At 40.3% G+C, this 27,617-nt stretch overlaps 1 protein-coding gene across 7 annotated transcripts in view; it reads left to right on the forward strand.

The window, feature by feature from the left end:
• FGGY (FGGY carbohydrate kinase domain containing) overlaps positions 1–27,617 on the forward strand; it is a 367,647-nt gene that overhangs the window by 181,750 nt on the left and 158,280 nt on the right. For 6 of the 7 annotated variants that reach the window (XM_025052081.1, XM_015595081.2, XM_025052082.1 and 3 more), the window contains one exon: positions 26,254–26,357. In XM_025052081.1, the coding sequence (XP_024907849.1) occupies positions 26,254–26,357 (104 nt within the window). Of the gene's footprint in view, positions 1–26,253; positions 26,358–27,142; positions 27,194–27,617 lie in introns of those variants that run through there. The other variant, XM_025052084.1, reaches the window with a different exon arrangement.

A 27,617-nucleotide genomic window follows, 5' to 3' on the forward strand; every position in this document is an offset into this window, starting at 1 on the left:
ATTTTATTAATTTCTCCATGCAGAATAATAGAAAAATATTGATCTGAATTGATATCTAGATGGTTCTTTGGTTTATGGAAAATTTGAAAAAGATATGTTAACTTCAAATGGTGTACTTACTGTTTTTTATGATGATGGTGTACTTACTGTTTTTTCTAAATGTACTCCAATACTCTTATAAACCTAATTGATTTATTTTCATAATATATTTGGCTTACATCCTATATCTACTTACTTAAGTGTAGTCTTGATTTTATTTCCTAAATAACTTTGAAGCTTAACATTCATGTATGCATTATTTCAATGACCCATTGAATACTTACTACATCTCCATCATGGTGTTAGGGGACTGAATTTAAAACAGAATCAAGGTCTCTTCTCCAAATTTTAATGGGAAAACAGACAATGAGACAAGGATTACAGTAAAGCGTGATGATGCTATCTTCTTTTTCATCCTTATTGAGGTTTGTTTTTTCTGGTTGTTCAAATTCTCAATATCTCTCATTTCAACTATAGCCATATCTTTTTTCCCTAGTCTTTTGTAATGGTGTTTTTAAAAATTATGCTTCAAACTTCATGGAAATCTACTTACTAGATTATGACCATTGAATTTTCAGAATAGAACGGATCAGAGTAGAAAACATCAGAATACATCACAAAGAGCAAGCTTTGTTTTGTGAACTTCTTTTCCTATTTTATGTGTATGTGCATATGTATATATACTGGGCCATTATGAAAATGAATTTCTCACCATGGATCATAGTCAAAACTTTGAAAGATAGCCTAGCCTATACTTCATATTACAGCCAACAGTTATCTTTTGAATACTTACATAGAACTGTGCTCCCAAAACTCTGTCCCTGCATTACACCTGTGTCTTTACACATTTATATCTCTTCCCAGAATGACTGGTCCTCCACTTCTCCCCATGGCTAACTCCTTTTCTAATGTGAAGACTCATATCAGACACTTTCTCCTCTGCATAGCCTTTCATAAAACACTCAGATTTATTTAGAAATTCTCTATGTTGTATTTCTTTCGGTACATGTCCCTACCCCTTTGGAGAAATGGTCGCATCGTGTTGTAATTACTGATTTACCTTCTTGTCTTCTCCACTGCACCAGGAGTTCCTTGAGGGCAGGGCATTATAGTATTCATTTTGTACCACCTGTGCTGAGCCCTGTGTCTCGTTCTTAATAAATATCTTCCATGGATAAAGTCTCTTAAAGGCAAGAAGGTGAAATGGCCTTAACCTATAGTGTGAGAGTTAATCAGTGGCAGATTATTAAGCCATATCTTGTTCTCTGCACAATCCATGGATTTTCAGAGGAAGATAGCTCATTGATCTGTGAACGTGTCTATCTTGTTCATCTTCATGTGTTTAGGACCTTACACAGTGCCTGAGAAATAACAAACAGCCACTAATACATGTGAGTTGGTCAAATGGTAGATAGTGGTGATTATAGGTAAGGGTGTTTCTCTCCCTGTTCAGTGTGAGCAGGGTGTGCTTTCGATTTGAAGGACAGGCACAGAGAGAATTTGTAATCTCGGTAGGTTCCTGCCTCCTAGTAATCCTGACATTTTATATCATGTCTGAGGCCAGGGACACTTTCTCCATCATGCTTTTTCAGTTATCTCTTGGGCAATGGTCTCGATCATCACCCCCACCCAGGAGACAGGCACTTGGCTTGGACCATCTTATGCTGAAAGAAGAGGGCTGCACCTTGAGGATGGGCTGCACCTTGAGGACCTTCAGCACTTGTTTTCTTTCTCAGTTCCCCAGACCTCCCTAAGGTGTGAACCAATACACCTTCTCACTTCTGTCCAAGACTCACTGTGCCTCCAGGAGGGGAAGCTACTTCCTGTATGTCACCTGGTACTTGTAGACACTCAGAGAGTGTTGGGTGAATTGCACTGGGAGGAATCCAGGCTATCAAATGGCCCCACTCTTTTCCTAAATCAGAGACATTTAATGACAAAGTTACCCTTACAAGCTTTTATTACCTTCAATATACAAATGCCCTTAAGTTAGTGAGTTTACCTTGCATTTTCCAAAAGTAAGTTCTTCAAGTGGAAAGAGAATAAGGACCTTAGATTCTTAAAGGGTTGAGCTGAGGGGCCAACAGTGGCTGGGAAGAGCACAGGAAGGGGTTCTCCATGACCGTGGGACGGTGGAGACCTACTTAACAATTGTGACCAAGTTTTATCCTTATACTTTCTTTTACTTCCACCTCTCCCCTTCATCTAACAGCCACTTTAAGATTACACGTCTAGAAAAGAGAGGGGGCATGGGAGCAAACATTCACTCTCGTGTCCCACCCTGCCTGTGTCCTGACTAAGATGCGGAGGAGAACAGACGCCTGGAGATCTCATAAAGATCATCTACCTGTCCAACCACATCATCACTAAAGAGATATATTGAGTGCTTGCAAACCTGGCAGTTACTGGTCTGTGCACTGGGTATTATCAGCAGTGAATACAGCAGACAAAGCTTCACTCCTTTTGGGGTAAAAATTCTGCTTGTTTCCTCCTGACCTGCATTTTTGTACCATAATTTTATTGTTTTGAGACAACCAACCCCTGAGACATATTGTGATGCTGTGATAAGGGCTCTGAACATGGAGTCTGAATATACAGATGTAAATTCCTTTTCTCCATACCATTTGTTATGGGCCAGGTGTCATAACTCTTCACACTTCTGTTTCCTCTTCTGCAATAAGAGGTAGCAATGCCCCCCTTACAGGTTTGTTATGAGAACTAATGAAGCAAATATGTAAAGTAGCTGGCATAGCGTCTGGCACATCGTAGGCACATAATCCTAAGGTATTTCCCTTTGGTTTTCTCACTGTTGAATCACAATGCCTGACACAAGTTAGGAGCTTTGTAAATGGAAGTTCTCTGAGTGACTGCCCTGGTAGGAATTATACAGGAGAACTCTCTTCCCTTTGGATGGGCAGTTGGAGAAGAACCTCAGGCTTCTGGATTCCCATCTGCCTTCCCCGAATCAGTCCTAGTTTTCCTTCCCTGGCTCTCTGTAACAGAACACAGGATTCACTACTTTAAGATGCTGTTGTAGGTTGAGGTCTAAAATAACCTCAAGAAATGATTAGACGAACTTTGTGCTAAGAGATTGCTGAATGTCAAGTAAGAATATGGCTTTGGAGGTCAGAATTGGATACCATCCAGGCCTCGCACAAACAAGGCCTCACAAGCCATTATAGTCCCTTCAAGTGCTGACCTGGCATGACCTTCCATGGACCCCACATTCTGACTGGTAGGAGTGGTCATTACTCTGCCTTGGGGAAATCCTCCTGTACTCTCATTCTTAAGGGAAGCCTGGGACTAGAGGATCAAGATCAAAGATGCAAGTAAAACTTAATTCGTACTTTTTCCAGTTCTGAAAAAAGAAGAGTGAGGACTTTGTGGGAATAAAAACTAAAGATAAAAGAACATTTTGTTCTTAAGGTACTGGTTAGTAAGTTCTCCAACAGACAGCCAGAAGATAGGAGTAGCTTTGTTTGCTCTCTGTGGGGGTGGTTCTGGCCAGGGCTCCTGCTGCTGATATTTTTCTAGCTTATAAAAATAGTATTAACTTTGTTCCAGGTCTGTTCTTGGCTCAAGCACCCCAGCTGTCCTGAAAGGCAATAACAACCTGATTTCTTTCTCAGGCCCCTCTTCTTTCAGTTGTTTGTATCGATCAGACACACTCCTGATTATCGTCAAATCTTCAATCAGGTGGCATCTTCTCTGGGAGCGCTGACTGCCCCAAGCTGACTTAATTTAAGCACACCTTCCTCCTTGCTCTTGGACTTGCCTCCATTACTGTGCATATTGTCCAGTTTTGTCTGTGCAACTTTGTCTCATTTACTAGATTGTAAAATCTCTTAACAGAAAGCACTGTGTCATTTCATCCTATATCCCAGTGCTTTGTACATGAAGGACCCTTAATTCGTACATATTTAGTGAATGAATGAATGGAATTCCCTCCATGAGGGGATGATATTACAACTGAGAAATTTAGTAGCCTCTCATTACAGTAGAAATTGTCCCTATATATAGATATACCTGACTCAGTTCTCCATGAAGCAAAAGAGTATGGTTTGAGCACTCCCTGATCCACTCCTATTTGTCTAGAAGTCACTGTCCTTTTGTGCTTCCATCACATTAGCAGGTGTTGGCCAAGAGTAAACTTTGTACCTAGGTTTAGCATCATTCCTTGATTTCAGATACTAGATTCTTTGCCAGATGTTGAATTGGTTTAAAGTGTTCATCTGAGTTGCAGAGTCAAACCAAAATGAAGATTTCTAATTTATCCCTCTCACCCTCCCCTTGCTTCCTTCCTTTCTTCCTTCTTTCCTTCCTTCATTTTTTTTAATAGCAGCATTGGTTTAGCCAGTCTTACAAAAAGAGGTCTGGTCCATGCCCTCATAAAGCAAAACATAGTTTCTTCCAGTGAATAATAAAACATGCCAGTTTCTTGTTTTACCATGATCAGAGTTCTGCAGGCAACACTGATTCTCAAAGCAACTTAATCCATACTATTATTTTGTTCCTTTGGTCAGATGAGACTGTGAAGCTCACAAAGACGACCTGCCTCCCAGCATCATACAGTTAGTATGTGTAGATGCATAATTTAAATCCATGCCATCTGATGCCAGAGCTCCCACTTCTAATCACTGCGCTCTGTGGAATGGCTTGTCTGTTAAAATGTGACCCATTCTGCTCTTGGATTCTACCCTTAAAATATCAGTTGAGCAAGAAACAAATATTTAAAAAAGAAAGTCTTTCAATAAATATTGATGATCAACTTTACTAGTTGATGGGGGTGTATGGTAGGTATGAGAGGATACTGGACTTCTGGGAATTTGTAGTCTAGTAGAGAAAATAAACATTAAACAAACAATTGCAATTATATGTGCCAAGTATGGAGGGCTTTGGGAAAACAGAATGTGTCCAAAATTGAGAGGAAGTGATATCTGATAATGTAATTGTAATATTTTTTTTGCCCTATTATTGCTTCTTGGTAAACTGAAATTTATTTACTCATCGTAACTTTTAAACTTCAGTTAGACTTTTTTCCTAATACCGACAACATCATTATTAATAAAAACAGAAAGAACCACTGCCCTTATTCACTGTAATGGTCACTGTAATGACCGTTCTTGCTTGCCTTCTACATGCCAGGTACTCTGACACCCGATAAACTTTATCTCTTGTCCTCACAGTAATCTTTCAAGGTAGAAGTTATTTCCCATTCTGTACATGAGGAAATTAAAGGCAGAAAGAACAATATTACTGTAATCACATAACTGGAGTTATGGCAAGGTTTGAACTTGAGTCTGACTCCAATGCTCGTGGTTTTTTTCCCTCTATACAAGTGATTCTCAAACAAGAGTGATTTAAGTCCCCCATCTCCCCCTACCACTCCACCAACTCCCAGAGGACGTTTGGCGATGCCTGGAGATATTTTTTGATTGCCGTGACTTGGGGGAAGAGGGATTGGTACTGGTATGTGGTGGGTAGAGGCCAGAGATGCTGCAAAACATCCTGAGTGCTCAAGGTGGCACCAAAACGAAGACTGTCCAGCCCAAAGTGCCAGTAGTGCCGGAGATGAGAAACCCTACTCTAAACCGAAACATCTCCGTTGATACTATTTCCCTTCATCGATTCAGTATATTTCAATACAAGCTAAAAAACAGCCTCAAATAAGGATTTTGCTAACATTCGTACGTTGTCAACATATATTTTGTGAAATTAACTCTTCAGTGAAAATAGTTGTGAGGCGAAAAACTAGAAGACTGAGGAGTAGGGATGGGTACAGGATGATGCCACCCTACCCGTCTTACTACTAGAGTCAAGCCACACTAGACCGCTTGCCTTTTCAACACATGCACAGTCTGCCTCCTTGCCTTTGCTTATGCAGTTTGCTTGGTTTGGGGTGGCCTCCCTCCCCTCCCCACCTAGGCAATCCTACTCATGCGTCAGTACTCACTCTTAATGTTACTTCCACTGTGGAAACTTCTCCAAACTTAATTCCACTCTTAGAAAAAATGAATCACTCTCTACTCTGTGTTTCTGCAACACTTTGCACCTATTTCAGTTTTCCCAGCAACATGTGTTCACCGTGGTGTGCTCCTCATCCAGCATAGAACCCAGCGTCAGTCCTCAGTAAATCAGAGAATTAAGATAATAAATGTAAGATTGCTAAATCTGGGTGAGGGAGCCTTTTAAAAATATAGATTTCTAGGCATCTACCCTTCTGAGGATTCTGAGTCTTAAAGTCTTGAGGGGGGCCTGAGAAGCCAGTTATAAGGTGGAGGATATCACCTGGTACGCAGAGGAGATAGCCTGTGCGATAAGTTGGCACTGGGCACATGGGTCAGAAGCGGTGGTGATGTGCAATTGCCAAGTAGACAGATCAGACCAAACCAGAGCTGTGCTGAGAAGACGCCAGGCCCAGGCTCAGGCCAAGAGCTGGGGGCGGGAGGGAGCACATCCAACCAGAAAGGGAAGGTGGATCCAAAGAGGCAGATGGTCTGTGAGGAATGGAGGGGGATTAGAGGAGCAGATAAAGTCATGCCGGGAATCTGGAAGGAGAAAAGCGGTGTCAATGCCTGAGCAGATAGAGCAAGGACGGTTCCGGGAGTTCCTGGATGAGGATCAGAGTGGGGAGGAAGACTTTGTTGATGTGATTTTATCATTTTAAGTTGAGGCTTAGTTTAATGAGAACCACCGCTGCCTGAGACCTAAGCAGCTGCATGAGCTGTAGTGAGGAGCAGAGGGGAGATGTGGGGGAAGGGATAGCTTTGGGTTTCCTGTTCCCAGGCCCCTAGGCTTTGCTGGAGATCTGTGTTTCTCTGGACTGCGAAGGACTGACCTTAGCTGGGATGCCAGTTTTTTCTCTGTGGTCAGAAAATTGGGAGGAATCGGAGCTTTGAGGCTACAGCTAGCTCCCCCTGGCCAACCCCTCTCTAGATCTTGTGCCACACAAGTCCAGATATACAGTTGTGAACCTGCCCTAAAATGGTAACATCTTTAGTTTGATGCACATGCTTCTGTTTGGATAATGAGTGATCATGGGCTTTAGAACTAAAAGATTGCTCAAAGATTTTCTATACCAGATTCTTCAATTTTCAAATGAGAAAACTGAGGCCCAGAAAAACAGTGAGTCATCCAAGGTTACCCCAGCAAATTTTAGTCAGAATTGAAGTTTGAGACTGGGCATCCTAATTCATTGGCGAGGGCCCTCGCCCCATTATGCTACACTATTTCCAAATTAGGAAAAAGAAATGATGCTAGGTGTCTGGGGCTCTGTCAGTCATGGGGAATAAGAGCAAGCTTAGTAGACCAGGATAGCTATTTTTTGACTATGGGGTAGAGAGATCGGTAATATTAAAGTTTATATTAATTTTGTTGATTAGTGTTGGTATTGATCTCATTTGTATAGTGACTTGCCGTTTTCAAGCCATTACCCAGGTATTTTTACCTCTTCTAATTGTTGAGTAGGATGACACTCCGAGAGGTAAAGGAATTTAAAGAAAGTTCCAGTATCAGGAAGGGTTGGATCAAGACTCAAACCCTGATCTGTGTTTCGCTCCCCACGACTTTATATGTGTTTTGGTGCGGCCTTTGTGTCAAGCCATGGAACAGGTGCTACCTAGTAAAACAGAGCAAATATCTCCACACAATGGGAGTTCCTGGGCCCAGAGCCCCTGATTTCAAATAAATCTCTGACCAATTCATCAGCTTCAGGACTTTATCTGGTATTTAGAGGGAATTTTTTAACCAGAAGGTTTTACTTATTCTCTCATGTATTTATATATGACTGAAAAGATGAACTGCTATTTTCCTTTGCTGAGCTTGGGAACAAAAACACAGGTTCTGATACTGCCAACCACCTATTAGGAGGACTTCCCACTCCAAGTTCGAAAGGTAGATGACGGCTGCAAAAGTGTTTGGGGGCCCAGAGTCTAATGTTGCGCTTACGTCACTGGCTAAAAGAGTAGGCTTACCCCAAAGGTCCACTGTTTTTCATGGCACAGAAACCCAGCACATGGTGCTTCACATTCATATAATATCCCTGAGCACTAATGTTTACTTTGGGGCTTGTACATCAGCAGCTGTTAGTGGGAAAATGGACATCTCCAGTTATCACCCCTTGACTGCAGCCTCACAACTGAACTGCTGGCTGCTTCCTTATCTCTCCATAGACCTGGTTAATTTCTTGTTTTCCATTTTCTTTTAGCCATGCATTCATATAAGTCATTGTAAAGAGCAAAGAGAAATACTTTTTTGATTTTCCCATGCTCGAGTCTTAGGGATTTCCTCATCGCACCCTGCAGCCAGTATGGATGTTTGGAGAAACTAAAAAGAAAAATTTCTTGGAATCTAGAAAAATCGCTCTGGTTTCTAATTATATTATTCAGCAGCATCACCCCCACCCCAACTTTCTATAACTCTAATCCTTATCCTGCTTTGTACTATGACTCTTATGAGAATTTGGCTTCTAAAGACAATGAAAATGACAATCTTAAAGAAACAGCACAGCAGTTAAGAACACATAACCGATTCAAATCCTGGTTCCAATTGTGAAGTCACCTGACACTCTGTGCCTCAGTTTCCCCATCTACGAAATGAGAATAATGATAGTACCTATCTCATAGAGTTGTTTGAAGAATAAATGAGTTGATATCTATAAAGTACTTAGAACAATGTCTGGCAGTGCCGTCTGTGTTTAGCTGTGATTAATGTGATTTATACCAGCAGATTTACGTTATGAATGATAGCGGTAGACAAGATAGAGTCAAAGATGCATTCCAATATTTAACAAGTATGTGCTGTCTTCCTTTAATGTGCCAGACATTGTTACAGATGTGTTGAACAAAGACAAGTTTCTACTCTCAAAGAGTTTCTACCCTGCTGGGGGAATTCACAAACTTCCATATAAATACGTGTGTGTATATTTTTATGTACATTTTATATATGCATGTATACACGCATGCACACGTCAAGAAAACAAAAAGCACGACTACAGAAGAAATGCGCAACTTTAACATAGACTACAAAGACGTTAAAATTGTTAAAGGTTTTGCTTACCTTGGTTCAGTCATCAATTCAAATGGAGACTGCAGCTGAGAAATCAAGAGAAGGCTGAGACTTGGAAGGGCAGCAATGGAAGAATTAGGAAAGCTCACCACCAGCAAAGATGACCAAGGCTAAGATCATCCTCACCCTCGTATTCCCAGTTACTATGTACTGATGCAAAAATTGGACAGTGATGAAGGCTAATAGGAAAAAAAAAATGATTCATTTGAAATATGGTGTTAGAGGATCACTCCACAGATACTTTGAACCACCAGAAAGACAAACAGGTGGATCCTAGAGCAAATTAAACCTGAAACACCGCTGGAGGCAAAATTAACAAAACAGAAGCTGTCCTACTTCAGGCGATCATGAGAAGGCTGGGTTCTTTGGAAAATCCAATAATGCTGGAAAAACAGAAGGTAGCTGGAAAAGAGGAAAACTAAATATGAGATGGATTGACTCCATAAAAGAAACCTTAAGTGTACCAACCTGGTGCACTTATCATGAGCTGAGCACTACCTAGGTGTTAACCTAGAAAATACTTGATGTGGACAACAAGCTTATGACTTGGTACATTTTTACCACCTCTAAAGATAACAATGAGACTTACCTAGACTCAGGCAGCTAGTGTGACGGGATGGAGAGGAGAACCTTGCTCTGCCTGACTCCAGGTCTCTCTCTCTTACTATTATATAGCTTCATCCAAGCCCATGTTACCTGTTAGCCACAGATGATTTTATTACAAAGGTGTAACACACACACACACACACACACACACACACACACACACACACACACACACACACCCCCAAGGGGAATCTGAATCAAATATTCTAGAGAAAGCTAAGGTTCTTATATTTTGTTTAAAGAGAATGTGTTAGGCTGTTGATCTGTATTGTTACAAGTTCCTGAGCTGAATTTAGCCTAGAGAGTTAAAGTGTATCAGCCTTGTGACTCACCACTGTGAAAACCTGAGAGGGAGCTCTCCTACCAGTATCAACAATGTGAGTGAAAACTTTACAGGCCTTCTATATTCAGGCCTTTCACAGCTGAAAGTTGTAAAGAAAACCCACACAGTTTAATTCTGTGAAATATATTAAATCTGTCTAAATAATATGACTCTTTTGCACACAGTGTCTGCTTTATTGTGGTGTAACATTATTGCCTAGCCTAATGCATGTGGCCTAATAATTCTTTCCCATGTGTGTATGTCTATCATTTAATGTAACACGTAGACAATAACATTTAAACATTTAAATATATGATTACATTACCATCTCCCACACTTAGGCTGTTAGCTTTTTGTAGGCAGTGCAATCTGGTCATATTCATCCGTGTAACTTGAGCCCCAGCACTTATAAGACCCAGTAAATATATGCATTTGTTCATGGTTTTGTTTATAAACAATATGCTAAGCTCTATACTAGTTTCTGTGGCAAAGACAGTAATATAAAGAGAGATATAACTTGTCAACTAAGTTCTTTGAGAATATGAAAAAGGGAGAAGTCTCTTTCGTTGAAATAGTGAGGCAAGGGAAGGGCGACAATACTAATATCCATTATGTGACAGAAATGTGCTCAGTCTATATGTATAATCTTCATATCAATTCTAGAAGCTTGCTCAACGTCATATAAGTAGTGACAATCCCCAGAATATCAGCCACCCTGGTCCTTCAGGGTAGTAGGAGGAGTAACCTTTGAACTGAACCCAGGATAATAGGTATTTTCTCCACTGGAAGCGATGAAATATTGAATATTTTGGATGGAGGAAATAATATAAGTGAATAGGGATGGGAAATGCTAAACATTCCAGCTTGGCCCAAACCTGTGCTATCTATAAGGGATTCCTGGAAGTTGAGGCTGTAAAGATCAAATAGGTACAAACAGAGTAGCAGTACTTGAGCACCATGTTGAAAAGTTTTTGCTTTTTTCTCCCCAGGCATTAGCAAGCCACTGAAGGTGGTTGAAGCAAGAGACTCATTCCAAGCAAGGCTTTATGTAATTTATACACAATAGTTTGGGGAAAGGAAAGAGTAAAGGAGAAGAGGGTATCTTGAAATAGAATTGTAGCAGTGGGCCTTGTAAGGAAAACAGGGAATTTGAAAAGATGACAGGAAATTTAACAAAATTGTTTTTTTCTAAATCCATTGATTAAGCAAGAGTTTTTAAAAAATTTTTCATGCCCTTTATATTTATCCTAATTATTACTAAAGTAAGCATATGAAAGTATCTTCTTTAATTTGAAAGAATTTTTCCTCTCATATTTGCCAGAAAGTAATAAATAACTTGTTAACTTCAAGACAGAGTAATTCATCCAATTTCTAAACTGGGCATTCATTAAAACCTATAGTCTTTAGTTCACTGGAGATAGCCAATAAACTCATTCATTTAAAATAGAGCTATGAGTAAGCAAAACAAAAGACCTCCAAAAGTTGTGAAACATGTGTCACAGCATCCTCATACTATAGGAAATGACAGGTAAAATATGGAAGACTTTTACAATAAGAAATAATAACTGACTATGAAAAAAATATTCCTATCTCCTACCTTCAACAGGTGACATATCCTCACTAAGCACCAGTGTGCTAGGAACTAGAGATATAAATATGAACAACTCAAAGTCCCTTCCTTCAAGAAGCTCACCTTCTAATTGTAGAAATAGGCAAGTACACCAATGTAATATTGTATGGGAAGTGTCCCATGAAAGTATGTTTGGGATATTACAGGAGTCTAAACTCATTTTGCCTCAGTGGATCAGGAAGATTTTTTTCCCCCCAAAGTGAAATGGTATTGATTTGACACTTGAGATATGAATAGGAGAAATAGGAGTTTATCTGATTCAAAATCTTTAACTTGTATGGGAAGGGCCAATAATAAACAAGACAACTTTAAAGAAGAACAAAGTTGGGAGGACTTAATATTACCAGATATCCAAACTTGTTATAAAGTAATTAAGACTGGTATTGGAGAAATAAATAAACTAGAGGAAAACAGATTAAGAAGCCCAGCAACAGACTTACACATGTATGAACATATATGACAAAGATGGTACTGCAGAACTCTGAGGAAAGGATTTTTTTAAAGAAATAGCACTGCGTTAATTAGATATCAATATGGGAAAAATCGAATTTAGCCCTTATTTTATATCATACATACAAATAAATTTCAGTGGAATTTATATACAATGGAGTGTTATTCAGTCATCAAAGAAAAAAATGATATCTTGCCATTTGTGACAGTATGGATAGAGCACGAGGGCGTAATACTAAGTGAAATAAATCAGAGAAAGACAATACTATATAATCTCTCTTATATGTAGAATCTAAAAACAAAACCCACCCCCCAAACAAACAAACAAACAAAAAACCCAAGCTCAAAGATACATAGAACAGATTGGTGGTTGCCAGAGGCAGGGAAGGGGGTGGAAGAAATGGGTGAAGGGGGTGAAAAGGTGAAAAAATATTAAAAATGAGCCTACTCAAGTAACTTCTGATAATTGACTATGGGTCAGTGTTTTTATGAATTGTAAAAATGATCTTTAGCCCTTTAATAGTTTGTATTTTTTGCATGTCCCTCCCTCTACCAGAGTAAGAATCAAAGCAAATTTATTAGTTTTCTATTCTAAAAGTTGTTTTCTTTTTCTTCTCATTTGTTGTAGTTTATCATAACAAAATCCAGGACACTGGTCAAAACAATTTTTAATGAAATTTGACTGCATTACATTACTTAGTCATTGTTGAAGTTTGGGGAAGGAGCATTTTGTTTACATATGTAGAGATTTTCACTGTCGTGTTATTAGGAAATAGTATAAGAAAAGTAGCATGGCTTTGGATTAAAACTAGGGTACCCCTCCCCTGGCATGCATACATACATACATAAATAAATTATAAATAGATTATAGGCCTAATATGAAATGTATAAAAAAAAATTCCTACAGACAATATAGAAGATCTTCATGGTTTGGGGATAGGCAGGTATTTTTGTAAAAAGGACATCAATATAAGTACAAACATAAAGATTGATAAATTAGACTACATTAAAATTAGGAACTTCTTTTCATCAAAAGTTGCCATTAAAAGAATCAAAGTGCAAGCCACCAAATGGAAGAAACCATTTGCAATACATACAACAAAGGACTTATATCTGCCGTGTATAAAGAATTTTACAATCTAATAGGAAAACCATGACCATTGGATTGCTTTGCAGAAAAGAGGATATCCAGATGAATAATAAATTATGGAAAGTTTCTCAACCTCATAGTCCTTAGGAAATTCCCAATTAAAACCATGATATGATGCTACTACACACCCACCAGGTTGACTAGAGTTAAAAAGATTGGTAGTACCAAGTATTGGTGGGGATATGAAACACCAGAGGTGCTCACACACTGCTATGCAAGTATGAATTGGTGCAACACATTGGAAAAGAATTTGGTACTATCTCTGTACTTTTATGATTCAGCATATATCCAACGGAAATGTGAACAAAAAAATATATACAAGAATATACTTTATAGAAAACCATTATTCATAATGGCCAAAAGCTGTAAACAAACCCCCAAATGTCCATTAATATTAGAACGAATAAATAAATGACTGACCGTATATTACGAAACGGAATCTCATACAGGAGTAGCAGAATGAATCTCATAAACACATGATAGAAGTTGGCACAAAGAAGGCATACTGAATGGTTTAAAAATTAATAATCAGGCAAATCCTGTGGTCTACACGTTCCAATAGTGGTTTTTGTTGGTGAGCATGTTGTCTAGAATGAAGGGATTTATTTGTGGATCTGGATAGGTGTGTTCACTTTTTAAGACTTCACTAAAGTATATGTTTAAAATTCATGGCCCTTTAATGCATGTTATACTTTATTAATAAAGTTTATTAAAAGTTTCAAAGGGAATAAAAGTGATTGAGCAACAGCACTGTGCAGTCCCATGCTTAGGTGCTGGGACTTCAGACATGAGTATGACATGCTCTGACCATCGAGAGTGGAGTGGGCGTGATGAGTGGTTTCAGAGGCAGTCAGAGTAGTGTGGTAGGAGAGGACTCAGAATACATCACAACAAAGGAGCAACCCATAACTCAGTATACCTGTTGACCCCTGTTAGTTGCTTAACAGTTATTTCCTACTTCCACCTTATTATATTGTAACCATGAGTTATCAAGAAAGGGAAAAATTATGTTCAAAATCCTATTTTTTCAGTGTGAAGAATACGTTAGTGATAAAGGTGGCAATCTATTTTTCTTTTTGGTATTTTAATAGTGAACTTCCCTTAAACAGTGTATTAGGTAGAATTCCAACCTCCTCAACTGAAGTTAGGTAGCCAGTTATTGCTGTCTTCACAATGTTAATACAGGGACTTTCTCTTGTATATATAAGTAGGGACTCTTGAAGAGGAATTTTTCACTCAAATGGCTAACCTTATAATCAGCTCTTTGTTCTGCTTCTGTAGATATGCTTGCCGCATAGGCCAAATGGCAGGGTGATCTCAAAATTAACTGAAGAGTCATCTTCCCTTTTCCTTTTCTGTGTAGATAACAGATGTATTGCCTGAGTTCCTGTCTGAAGTGCTTTGTAACTCTTTGTAACTGCCTATAGCAGCTCCCTTGCTTTGTAACCCATTGTAACTGCCTGAGGACAAATTAACCAATCGACCCATGCCAACTGGCCAAATGTAACTGCACGGATAAGTCCTATAAAAGCAAAGTTGCATCTGAGCTCGGGGTCCAGAGCGCTAGCTCTTCTGGGACTGCTGGCGTAATAAACCTGAGTTCTCCAGCCCTCAAGTGGTGCTTGGTTTCTCGCTGGTCTGATTTTGCAACATTTCTGCAACACTCTGAGCCCCTTCTACCTCGCCCTCGGACTGTGGAATGGACTGAGTGTCTGTGTTCCCCACCAGACCACATATGTTGAAAATAGAACCACCAATGTGATGGTACTAGGAGACGAGGTACGGCCTTTGAGGGATAATTCCGTAATGAATGGGATTCGTTTTCTTATAAGAAGAGACACAGGAGCTTTTTCTTTCTCTCTCTGCTGTGAAGATACAGCAAGAAGGCAGCCATGTGTAAACCATGTAAAGGGCCTTCACCAGAACCTGACCACACTGGCACCCCGATCTTGGACTTCCAGGCTCCAGAACTGTGAGAAATAAATGTTTGTAGTTTAAGCCACTCAGTTTATGGTATTCTGTTGTAACTTCCCAAACTAAGAGCACACAGCCCCATTCAGTGGGATGAAGGGTTGAAGAAGAAGGAAAGAACACCTGTAGGCCTGCCAGAATTTAGACTGCAGGTTGGCAGGTAGATGACAGGATGTGGGGAGGCCGTGGATGATGAGAAGGACCAGCAAACTTTGAGGGACAATGCCCACTGACAATGCCAACTTTGAGGGATAATGCCCACAACAGGTTGGAATGGAAGTTGGAAGGCCTGGCAAGAGATAGCTGTTTCATATCATCTTATCCAGTTCCTACCTTGGCCTATGCTGAAGAGGGAATCATTACCTCAGAGAGCTCACAAGGAGACAGCACTGAGTTTCCCTAGAGATGATGAGACTTTGAGATGATGGACTGAGTGTTACTTTTTAAATCATTTAAAAATTCTTCCCTTTGAAATACAGAATTTAGAAGGAGAAAAAACAGAAGAGTGAAAAATAATCTGGATATACAGCATACATCTAACAAAGATATGTGTTTATGTGTGTGTGTGTATATATATCTACATAGATATCTATATAGATATATATAAACCACATACGAGAATACTCATAACACCCTTCCAACAGCCTAATGGTTGGTGTGAGGGAAAGTATGGTTTCCAGGGCCTGTCTCCCTGTGTTCCATGCTATCACCTACTCTCTATGTGACCTGCTGGGTCTCAGTTTTTCATCTCCAAGATGAACATTATAATAGTAGTTGTGAGGATTAAATACTTTAATTTACATAAAGCACTTAGAACAGTGTACGATAAATACTACAGAAGTGTTAGCTGTTACGATGATGATGACATCGAGAAGACCTAAGCCTTTCGAGGTGGGCTGTGGCAGGACCAGGAGTGAGTGTCCACAGCTAAGGTGGAGGATAGCTCTGATCATCAAGTCGAGGAGGAGAGTGGGCCTCAGTGAAGAAGCCTGCTTGGACCCACACGGGAGGATCTACTTTCTCCTGCCAGAGGCATGTTTGTGCTTTTGTTGCAGCCATCCTCTGTCTGCTGCATACCAGCAACCTTGGCTCCCAGGAGACTGTAAGCTCTTTGAGGTCGTTGATTATATTTTTTCCGAGTTCAATCTCCCCTCTCCCCCCGCCTGCAGTGCTGAGTGCAGTGCTGCTTGTAGACCTGGGCTCAGTAAATCATGTGTCTCCTACTGAGTGGAGGAGGGAGAGAATACTAAATACTGTTCAGGGCCTAACATGTGCCAGGACTGTTCTTTCAAAACAAGATTGTATTTTTACACTTTTCCTTTGAAATCATCACTTCTTCCTTTTACAAATGAGCTATCAGAGGCCCAAGGAACTCAGCTCATTTGCCTGAGATCATGCATCAAGTCAGTGATGATATCTGGAAGTGTCTCCCCAGAGGACACCCATTCCCCTTTGGAGCCCAGGGCTGGCACAGAGAAGGAGCAAAGTCTGGCCAGGGCTGCTGCCTTAGGTGGGTGTCAAGAGCAGGTGCATCGGGGGAACGGGAGGGCTGGATCTTGATCTCTGCTGAAACAGAGATGTCATTTCAACTGTAGTTTTTGAAAAATGCCAGTGTATTCCTCCTGGGATTTTCTGCAATTCATTTTTGCTCTCATCTTGCACACTATTTATTTACCTAAGCCTTTGTTCTCCTTGAAACTATTTCAGCCACATGTCATTCATTGTGTTAAAATCTTGGGCCCTTTATCCTGCTTAGGTTTTTGTTTTTGTTCCTCGCTACAGCTGCTCTCCATATCACTTAATTCTCTGACTCTGTGGCCTGACACTTGCCCGTGGTGGGGGTCACCTTACACTCCCACCCCCACTCTCCTGGGAGTGGGGTTGGGGGAGTAAAATCAGGATCCAGCTCCAGGATCTATTTTTCTTTCATGTCTCCTTGTTGTCTGAAGCTTGGGGCAAGGTTAGATTAATCAGTCTCAGTGTGGTGGAAGCCTGTGACCCTCCTCTGGGGAGATCCTAGCCCCATAGAAACTTGGCCTGGTTTTGGCTCTCACAGTGAATTCCAGGCTTTGAAGAATCTGTCAATGTTCAACTAACCTCAACAGAACCTCTGGAAGTTTTTGATGGAACCAAAACTTATACCAAGGGAAGAGGCGCTGAGCTTGGTATCAGAGGCTGGGAAGAAAGGACAGCTAGCCTGTCAAGCATAGTCTTTTTCTCTGAAATCTCAGGTCTCTTCCCTTAGTTTAAGTTTCCTAAAGAGTCTGTCTGAACAAATACCGTCTCCTTCCTGGCATTTTCCCGAAGCATCTCACTGGTCTGCTCTGTATCATTGAGGATGGATTGTCAGGGCTGCTAGTTCCTATCTCTAAGGCTCAAGGAGTCTTCAGATAATTTTATAATTGAGACCATTTGTCTAGAGGCAAGAAAATGTTGCTAAAGGAAACCTAGTCTAGCTATCTCCTGGGATAAGTTGGACACTAACATTTATTTAGCAGCTCCTGTATCTCAGGCACAAGGCTACTTGCCTCACATGTGGGGTGACCAGCCATTCCAGTTTGCTCAGGACTTGGCAGGGGGATGGGTGGCTCCTGGGTACTGGTTGTACAGTGCTAAACCCAGGAATTATGACACTGTAAAGTAGATGCCATTATTCTCACCCTATACCTGAGAAGACTGAGGTGCAAAGAGATGAATTAGCTTATGGAAGGTTGTACAGCACCCTTGTGGTACTACTGGGAATCAAATATAGATCTGTCTGACCTCAGGCCCAGAGAATTCCACCAGCTAAGTCCTTCAGAAGACAAGGCTCCGTCTCTTCCACATTGTGTAGCCCAACAACATTGCACCGTCTGATTATTTTATTCTCCTGAGTCTTTGTTTTACTATGTCTTTTGTCTCACCCCCCTCCCTCTCTCCTCCTCTTGTTAACTGACATGGCTTCTGCCTCACTTCCTCCAGGAGGCCCTCATGGCCATCCAAGCTAGACTTATTTAGATCTGAGTCGGCGGCTTATAAGTGTCTGCCTATACATCTTTCTACCCCAACTAGACTGGGATCTCATAGAAAGAAAAGAAACAGCATCCATCTTTAAATTTCTAGCATCTACCACGGGGCCTGGTTTATAATTGGGGATCAATACCTAGCTGTTGAATTAATTTATAAAATAATAGAAGGCAGCTGTGTGATTTAGAGTCACAGTTTTATATCTGTTTAAGGATTAATTCCATCAGATACATTCGTGATACTTTGGCCTGTTCTCTTAGTTTTGGTTTCATATTTTAAGTAAGTAATTTTTGTGAGTTAGGTTGGTCATTTGGATTGGCTATCAACCTGAGCCTTTATACGTCCAGTGCCTGCTAGTGAAAAATTGTCTTTTATGAGGTCATAGATGAGACTGTTTAAGTAATCTGGAGGCTGTGCTGAGGTTAGAAAGAAAGGAATTTCTGAAATCAAGTTTTTGCTTTGTCTTTACTGTGGATTTTGCTAGTGTTCCTTAAGTCTCAGATTTCCCAGCTATTACACATTAGCCTACCTTTGAGATTTGATCTTTCTGGGTCGAAGGGAGGCAGAGGAGTGAGACCTAGTCATTTGAAGGTCTATTCTTTGTTCTCTGGCTTTCCCAAAACTCTCGTGTTGGCTTCAGATTAATGCATGTCTCGGAAGAGTGTAGCAAAAATGATAAATGCCATCACACAGTTGAATCGCAGTATTGATGGTGCTATATGTTATCATGGCTTTGAGAGATATACACAACTTATGGTTTATTCTCAATAATGTTTAAAATGTTAGTCTGGATTGTTACAACTACCCTGTACCTCATCTTTCTTATCTCCCTGGGCCCTCCATTATTCTGTCATCAGTTGTATACTCAAGGACAGAAAACAAATGTTCCAATCAATCTAAGTAAACCCAAATAACTCTGGCACAGCCCACACCATGCTGAGAGTGCCTGAATCGTCATGCCAAGCCCTGCTATTAACACCAAAGCTGAGAATCGTCAATAATAACGACAATGGTAAAAATATGTTGAGTAAACTATGATCCAGGCACTCACTTAATCTTCACAATAGCCCTATGAGTTACATTCTATCATCATTCCAATTTTATAGATCAGAGAATTAAGGCACAGGAAGGTTAAGTGACTTGCCCGGCTTGCCAGACTTGAAATCGGTCAGTCCTATTCTAGAGCCCTCGTTCGTAACCATTATGCCCTAAGTAGTTCAAATATTTAGTAAAAGTCTACAGTATCTCATTTAGACCAAGACCTCCCTTATTATTTTTCCAGCTCTAGAGAAGATAGGGTATTGGGGAGGGAGTTGGTGGTAGTATTGAGGTGTGTAAAATTTCTTCGTAGGTTCATCACAGAGGATTTTAATTTTTAAAGATAAACCTATTGTAGGATTTATATTGGGTGAATTCTAAACCTCATTTTTTTTCAAAGCCAAGGTGATGCTTTGTTAAACATAAGGATCACAGAAATCTTTTCAGCTGTTTCATTCTCCTTCATTTGTCGGACTTGAGATGAACCCTTTGGGCTTGCTTTAGTGGCATTAAAACAATAAATCCTGAAAGAGATCTGAGCTCAGCTATGCTGTCTGTGAATGCTTAGAATTCTTGTAAGTGCTTGAAAAGAAAGGAATTAGTTTCTATAGGCTCCATGAGATTTAGAGTTGGGTAGATCTGCATGTGATACTTTCTTCCCCCAGTCTGTCTTTGAGGGACCTGGGACAACTTACTTGAAAAACTGTGGTCTCATTTTCTCTTATCAGTAAAATAATATGGTAATAACTGCCTCTCAAAAATAGTTATAAGAATTTAATACAATAGTATTTTCAAAGTGTTAGGCACAAGGCAATTTTTCAATAATCATAAGAATCTTAGGACTTAACTCTTTTCCAATGATTCTGACAATTATAAACAAAATATGTGTGAGGCTCCAGTAATAATTTTACTATCATCTATGAGCTGTCACTCAAAACTCTTCAGTAGCTTTTACTGTTAGCCATATTTAAGACACAGAGCATTTGTCCGTGATTAAATCTGCAACCTTTATCTAGAAAATGTCTGTGCCTTACTAGTATGTGTCTTGTGTTACATACATTCATTCATTTATTAAACAACAACAAAAATTAGTAAGCAGTTTCAAGACCTGCTCTGGTGTCAGTTTGCTCATATTCTAGAAGATGGAGAAAGCTATTTAAACAAATACATTACAGATACATTGATAGAATCTTTGCAGGGGATGGAGGGAGTACAAAGGAAAAGGGCTCTGTAGATTCTCCCTAACTGGGGTGCTCCGGGGAAGAGAGGAGACACGGTTAGGAAAGGTTTCTACTGAAGGGCTGAGTCTTCAAATGCAGTCCATGTTTCCCAAATAGATTGTTGGGGAATGGAGTGTTTTGTGGAAAGATTCTTCTCAGCATGAGAAACAACGTGAGCAAATGCTTGGTGGCATGGTCGAGCTAGATACATTCAGAAATAAGTAGAAGGCTTCATACTTGTTCCAAACACTTCTGTAGGTCCTAGATTTAATAGCTTCCATTTACTGAGTACTGGTATATTCCTCATATATTAATCCCCACGGCAATTTTATAAGGTAGGTTTCGTTATCCAGAATCTTCAGATATAGAAATTAAGGTTCTAGAGATCAAGGCATTTGCCCAAGGGCATATAAGTGAGATTTAAGCCTAAGTCTGAGGACAGTGATGAACAAGTCCATGTTTTTAAGCATATTATAATTACAACCCCATATGTTATATAACATAAGTGAATATTAGTCAAAAGAATAGAGTTGTTTCTTGTATATAGACTGATGTTTGGTCCTCTGCAGAAAAAATGGCTTCCATATGCTTCTTACCATTCCAGGAGCTTATGATTATTGGTGCAGGCTTTACATACAGGAGGCTGGTGTTCTCTAGAGAATGTCCTCCTTAGGGATCCTATAAACCTCTTAGCTAGCTTAGTCAAGCAACTCATTTGATAAAATTTATCAGTTGGTTCATTTCTCTGAATGGCTAGATCAAGAGTGTCAAGTTCATACAGTCTTGGGTAATGTTCAAACCCTTCTCATCCTTTTTTTCTTTTAAAGAAGGTGTCTGAGGTGGTTCTTTCAAGAGGATCTTTTTCAAGATACAAACACATCCATAGAAGACCTTTTTATTTTTCAAACATGGGGATAAAACTTCAGATTAGGAGATCGAAAATCCTGGTTCGAGCCCTACCTCTGCCTTTAAGTAGCTAAATAAATTTGAGTTACTTCACCCCTCTAAAATTCAGGTTTTTTTCAACTGGAAATAAAATAACATATATCACAGGATTTTCTAAAAGCTAAATGAAGGGTATAGTGTTTGAGGATGCTTTGCAAGCTATAAAGTACTTTATATAGCTATAAAGTATGAGATAATTATAACACAAATACTAGAACTTGGGATTTTTTCTTCTATATAACCCTTTAAAGTTTTCAAAGCAGTTGTGGCTAGATAAATTACAGGATAACCTACTCTTAATCATAACATTTGTGAAGTCTTTTTTCTTTTACATAAATATAGTAGATATTCAATAAATGTATAGGTGGAAGGATAAATGGTTGGTGAAGGGTGGGGAGGGAGGGAGATAGCACATAAGGGTAAAAGAGAGTTTTTCCATGAAGTTTTAATTTTTCCTTTTTAGTTTTGTTTTAAAACATATTCCTTGATATCAACTATGTTTTCATTAATGTCGAAGCGTAGGAGTCATTAAATTAGAGGCCCTGAATTGATTCATTGACTCAGTAAGCTTATTATCCTATTTGTTTTTTTCATTGAACAATAATTTATCGGGCAACTATCATTAGCGGAGCATTGGGCAAGTTTCAGGGAAAACACATCTGAATATATCACTTTTATATGTGTGTGCCTATTTCTTCAGTTTAATTTTTCCTTTTAAACTTTCTGCAGAATGCTGAATAAACTGACACTTGTACAGCCATACGAAGGGCCCCAGCGGTGTTGAGGGCTGCGCTTGTCAAAATCTCATCTTGTGAATTGTTTCCTGATGTTACATGTGCAGCCCGTGATTCCTCTGTGGATTGTGAAATGTGTTTGTTCAGAAAGGAGCAAGCTCCTTCTGCCTTTTGTTGCTTTCCCTGTTTCGGGCCTCTTTTCTCAGGGATGGCCCGTCTAAGCTCTGTGTGGCCAAAGGGAAAATGAGCTGGGTCAGCTCTTGGGTTCACGTGATTCCATGGTGGGCATCAGCTCTGCACTGCTGTTGAATCAAGTGGGCATTAGGCAGAGTATAGAGAACCTCTCTTGAGGGGAAATTGGACATTACCTACATCTCGCTGGTGCTGTATGAACCCGCCTGAGGTTATCTAAGTCTCAGAGGGATGAGAATGGAGGATCTTAGGAAGCATTTTTTCTGCCCTCCTGTTTACCTGGTATTTTAGAAGAAGCACTGTGTATATTGTGTACTGAAAGTGGCTAAGAAAGGACCTCCATTTGGGATCCATTTCTCTTATTGTGATGTGAGGGAACAGTTCAAACTTTCAGGTCGGTTGTGACAGAATCAGAGTCCAAACTCAGATTTTTGAACTCTAAACCCATGGCACCTACTAATGTTCCATGGTAACTGACACTTCCAGATGCATTCCTATATGTAAGACAATTCTCACATCTTAAAGTGAGGGAGTATTGAAATAACAGGGGCTTTGGAATCAAACAGGGCAAGGTCAAATCCTGGCACTGCTTCTTATTATATCTGTGTGATTTTGGACAAGTTACTTGAACACTCTGATTCTTGCTTCTGCATCTGTCGAAGGGGAGAAAGCATATTTATGCTTTATGGATGTTGCAAAGATTAAATGAGATAATACTTAAAGTACTTAGCATAGTACTCAGCCTTTCATAGATATTTGGTACGTTTGCTAGAAAGGAAGAAAGGATATAACTGCTTTTTGAAAAAAAGAGTTAAGATGATGTTGATGATAATGATGGTGACAGCGGTTAGGGTCATGGTGGTAGTGGTGATGGTGACATAACTGCCATTAATCAAACTTTTATTTTTAAACATTTCCTCAATATCAGAGCAACTATGTGATATTGTTTATTTCTTCATTCTATACAAGGACTTTCTGCCTACAAATTTTATTTTTTTCTTAGTATAACACACTAGTTCTTAAATTCTAAGCCTTAATGTACCAATGGTGAATCTGCTTACTAGACAAGAAACAAAGAAATACTTCCCATACATTTCTTTTTTTCCCATTTTAACCACTATTCAAGATTGAATGATCCTGTAAGATACACTTTGCTGTGTTTCACATACGTGGCACCAGTAAATGTGGATCATCACCAGAAATTACTTGTACTTATTTGAAAGTGTGGCCTAGCAACTGCCAACCCCTTTTCTGTTAAGGATCTCAGGATCGATATCTTTAAGAACCCAATATTTTGATATATACAGATAAGTAAACATTGACCACATGGCTATTGGGTTTTTATCATGGAGAAAATCCTAAAAATCAGCAGTTTGGAATCAGATGACCTGAACGTGACTCCTACCCCTGTTTCTCATGAGCTATCTTACCTTAGTTAAGTTACTTATCATTTCTAAGCTTCAGTTTCCTCATCCACAATGAGGATGACGAGACTACTAAATCACATTCGGTAGTTATGAGAATAAAATGAGACAGGTACAGAGAGAGAATGTGCAAAAAGTTCAGTTAAAATGAGCTCATATCTAGAGTTGCTTCCTATCAAAAAGCCTGTGTACCCTGAATTGAGAACTGAATCATTCAGAGTCTACCCAGAAAAGCATAAACCACTCTGTGAAAAAGAGAATTTAATATCCTCAGATGATGACCCAGATGATGGAGGAGATAAGAAGGGCTACATTCCCTGTGAAGCAAAGCGGAGATCATCAAGACAGAAGCTGCTACCACCCCTACGCTGGTGAAACGAAGAAGGTGGTGTTCCCAAAGACCAAGGGTGGTGGACGCCAGCAGGTGCTGGCATCACGGTGGCCCTGTCGGCAGAGCTGGAGATGGAGAGAAGCAGCCACCAGACATCGGGGAAGCGGGGTGGAGGAGACGTGCTCTGGCTTCCCACTTCCTTCAGCCCTCAGATCTGCTGGCCAACCGTGGCTGACTTAGAGTCTGAGAATGGCAGTCTGCCGGGGCAGCCCCACAGTACTGAGCAGAGAGTGGGACTTGTTGAAAGTCAGTAGGCCCAGGACTCTTACAGGCTAAATCCCAGACCTCAGACTCCTGGTGTCTGGGACCTAACTGCTATGACAACTGACACAGAAAGTTTGAAAGAATCTTACTTCCCCCTGCTGCCGGATCTCTGAACAATAGAAGTTTACAAATGACTGGGGCTGGGAAGGTAGAATTTGGAAAAAATGTATTGGAAAAACCTAGAACTTTGTCGGAATGTAAGAGGCCTTTAAGTGGCCATTAGATCCTGCTTTCTGGAAAGGCCTGCTCACTGAGTAGCCAGCGCCTTCAGTATCTGGGGACTTGTGGAGGAGACACCCTCAGACTGCTTTTCACTTAGCTACCTCCTACAGAGCTCAGCATAGACCCACTTCCTTATGAAACCTCTCAGAACCCCTACATGCATGCTCAGCTGCCCCTGCAGTTTCTCCTGTAGCATACTCGTCCCCGCATCAAAATGCTCCACTTACGGTCCTCTCTCCCTTCCTTCACAACTGTGAGCACCCCAGAACAGGGACCTGGCTTCTTTATCTGTGCATCCCCAAACATTTGTGCTTTCACTTCCTGCTCTGTGCTAGCAACCTTGGTTGAGGCTGTGCTGCTAAGCACTTGGGTATGGCAGTGCCAGCTTCCTGCAGCTTTTATAATAAAAGAGGTGGACGATGTATGACTTTTTAAAATTACTAGTGTCTTGTATGCTAGGGAAGACTGAGAGTTCACGAGAACATTGAAGAGGGAGACTCCATTTTTCCTGCAGAATCAGGGAAGCCTTCTGAGTTAGGAATAAACAGGAGTTAGCTCTACAGAGAGGTTGGAGAATGGTATTTCAGAGGAGAGCAAATGCAAAGGTCTTGGAGTGAGAAAGAGCATTGTGAATGGAAGATGGAGAACAAGGGTGGCATTGCTTGGAGCTGATGAGGTTAGCGGGAGCTGTTCTCTCCTGCATCCCATTCGTCTCTGTGCCCTGCCCTGAGCTGTTTTCACCTCCTGCCTGTGTTATGGTTAGGAATGTTTTCATGTTTGTGGCTCCCATATCATGCCTACTGTATAGTTTTGTGCATAGAATAAATGACAATTCCAGGCTCTGAAATTCTCTAGATCTCTCATCACATTTGTAACTTCATTTGCCGAGCAAGCATCAAGAAATATGATCTGCGTGGAGAAGAAGCCTGAGTTTATACCATTTATGAGAAAATCTCTGCTATTTGGCATTCTTTTAACAGAAACTGTCTTTACTGTGAGTTCTGCAGTAAGTGGTAGTAAGAATGGTGGCCGAGAGATGCCAAAAAGATTCTATCATCAAACCATTCTGTTGCCTTCTTTGAGATTGAAATGTGATATGTTAAACCAGATTCCGTTCAGCTCTGTTCCTTACTAGCTGTGTGTCCTTGGACAGGTCATTCAACCTCTTCATAGGCCTTTGTTTCTCCACTAACTTGTGTGGTATTAATAACAACCTGACAGGCTTAATATAAAATGAGACCATACATGTAAATATTCAGCATAGTGCCTGGTATTTACTGAGCACAAATATCACTGATAGCTGCTGCCTTTATTATTCTAATTACATTTACTATTATTATTACAGTGCCGAATGCTCTACGTTTACCAGAATAAAGCAAAAACAAAACAGGTTTCTTAGTTTTCCCAAGGCAGGCAAGTATGCTCTTTTGGTTTCTATTTGAGACTGACTTACACATGGAACGCTTTCTCAATGTTGTTTGATTATGGGGAAAAAAAAAAAAGAAAAAAGAATGTTTTATGCTTGTTTTTAGCTATCCTATTTTTAAAAAAAGGGGATTTTGTTTTGTTTTGCTTTCTCACAGGAGTGATTGGAGCAGATGTGAGGGGGCACGGCCTCGCCTGTGAGGGACAGCCAGTGACGTCACGGTTGGCTGTCATCTGTGGAACATCTTCTTGTCACATGGGGGTGAGTCTGCCAGGCCAAAGGCGGGACTGCCACACTCAGGGGGAGGGCAGCCCAGAGGAGATTTGAGCTGCTGGCCCTTTTACCCGCTCAGCTTCTTCCCTTCCTGCCACCCGTGCTTTGTCTAGCCGGAAGCCCAGCTCTCACTCCAACAGCCTTGTTTAAATTTGCCAGATATTTTTCTTGGGCCAAATTTTTAAAAAGTGTGAAAAGGGTTGAGTCTGCCTTTGACATCACCCTGGACAGAGATCCAAGGCAGTGTAAGGGGTGTAATCGGATCCAAAGATGGCAAAGTCTCACTCCCAGATTGATCTGTCCCTAATGGGTAGTGGAGTCTTCTCTGCAGAGGGGTGTCTGTTTTCCTTGGCCGCTGAGCTCTCTCTCAATCAATATAAATCTATCTCCCTGGGAGCAGCCTGATGATCTATAGAATTAGGCTGCATATCATGACTTCAAAAGAACACTGATAAGCAATTTTCACTTTGTTAATTTTTCTCCATGAATTAGTGGAAAGGCTTTCTCCAAGATTGCAGTTAAAATTTAGTGCCTGCCCTAAAATTTATATCTTTTTTAAATGCATGAGTCTGAAAGCATTCCATTTTGATAAGTACCCATTTCTACCATATTTTTATTTAAAAGTCATTACTCTGTTAAACTTGCATGGACGACTCCTTGGATTTTTCCCAGATGAGTAAAATAGAAGGGAGAGTGGGGGAGAGGAGGAAGGGAAATGGGGGAGGAGCAGGAGAGTGAGCAAGGATTAGAGTGGGATACACAGCCTAGAGCAGAAGCTCAGAACTGTGAAGGGAATCATGGCGATGAGAAACTGTTTAATAACGGTAGGGACCAATGAAACTTTTTTACTGTTAAGTATTTTGGTTGAGTACATATTGATATATTTACTTACTTACTGATCCTCTGCTCTTGTGTCTGGGGCTGTGCTAAATTTGGGGGACAACAGGATGACATAGGGCCTCTCATTGATGAGATAGAATTATAACGGGTATTCTAACACAAGGCCCCAAAGTATAGATTCAGATGAACTTGTAATACTGAGCATCTGTTATATGCCAGACATTGTGCAAGGTGTATCCCAGCCTCTCTCTTCCCCTCAGCAGCCCTATCGTAAGACTTAGCTGTCCTTGAAGGAAGAGACCTGCAGAGGCCCAAGGCCACCTCAAATAGGACATGCCCACCAGGGCAGCCAGCCCTTATTTCTCTTGACATGAGTCTACACTTGCTAGCTTGTCGTCACTGAATACT

The sequence above is a fragment of the Pteropus alecto genome, unplaced genomic scaffold (assembly GCF_000325575.1).
Source record: "Pteropus alecto unplaced genomic scaffold, ASM32557v1 scaffold25, whole genome shotgun sequence".
In the NCBI taxonomy this organism is placed as follows: domain Eukaryota; kingdom Metazoa; phylum Chordata; class Mammalia; order Chiroptera; family Pteropodidae; genus Pteropus; species Pteropus alecto.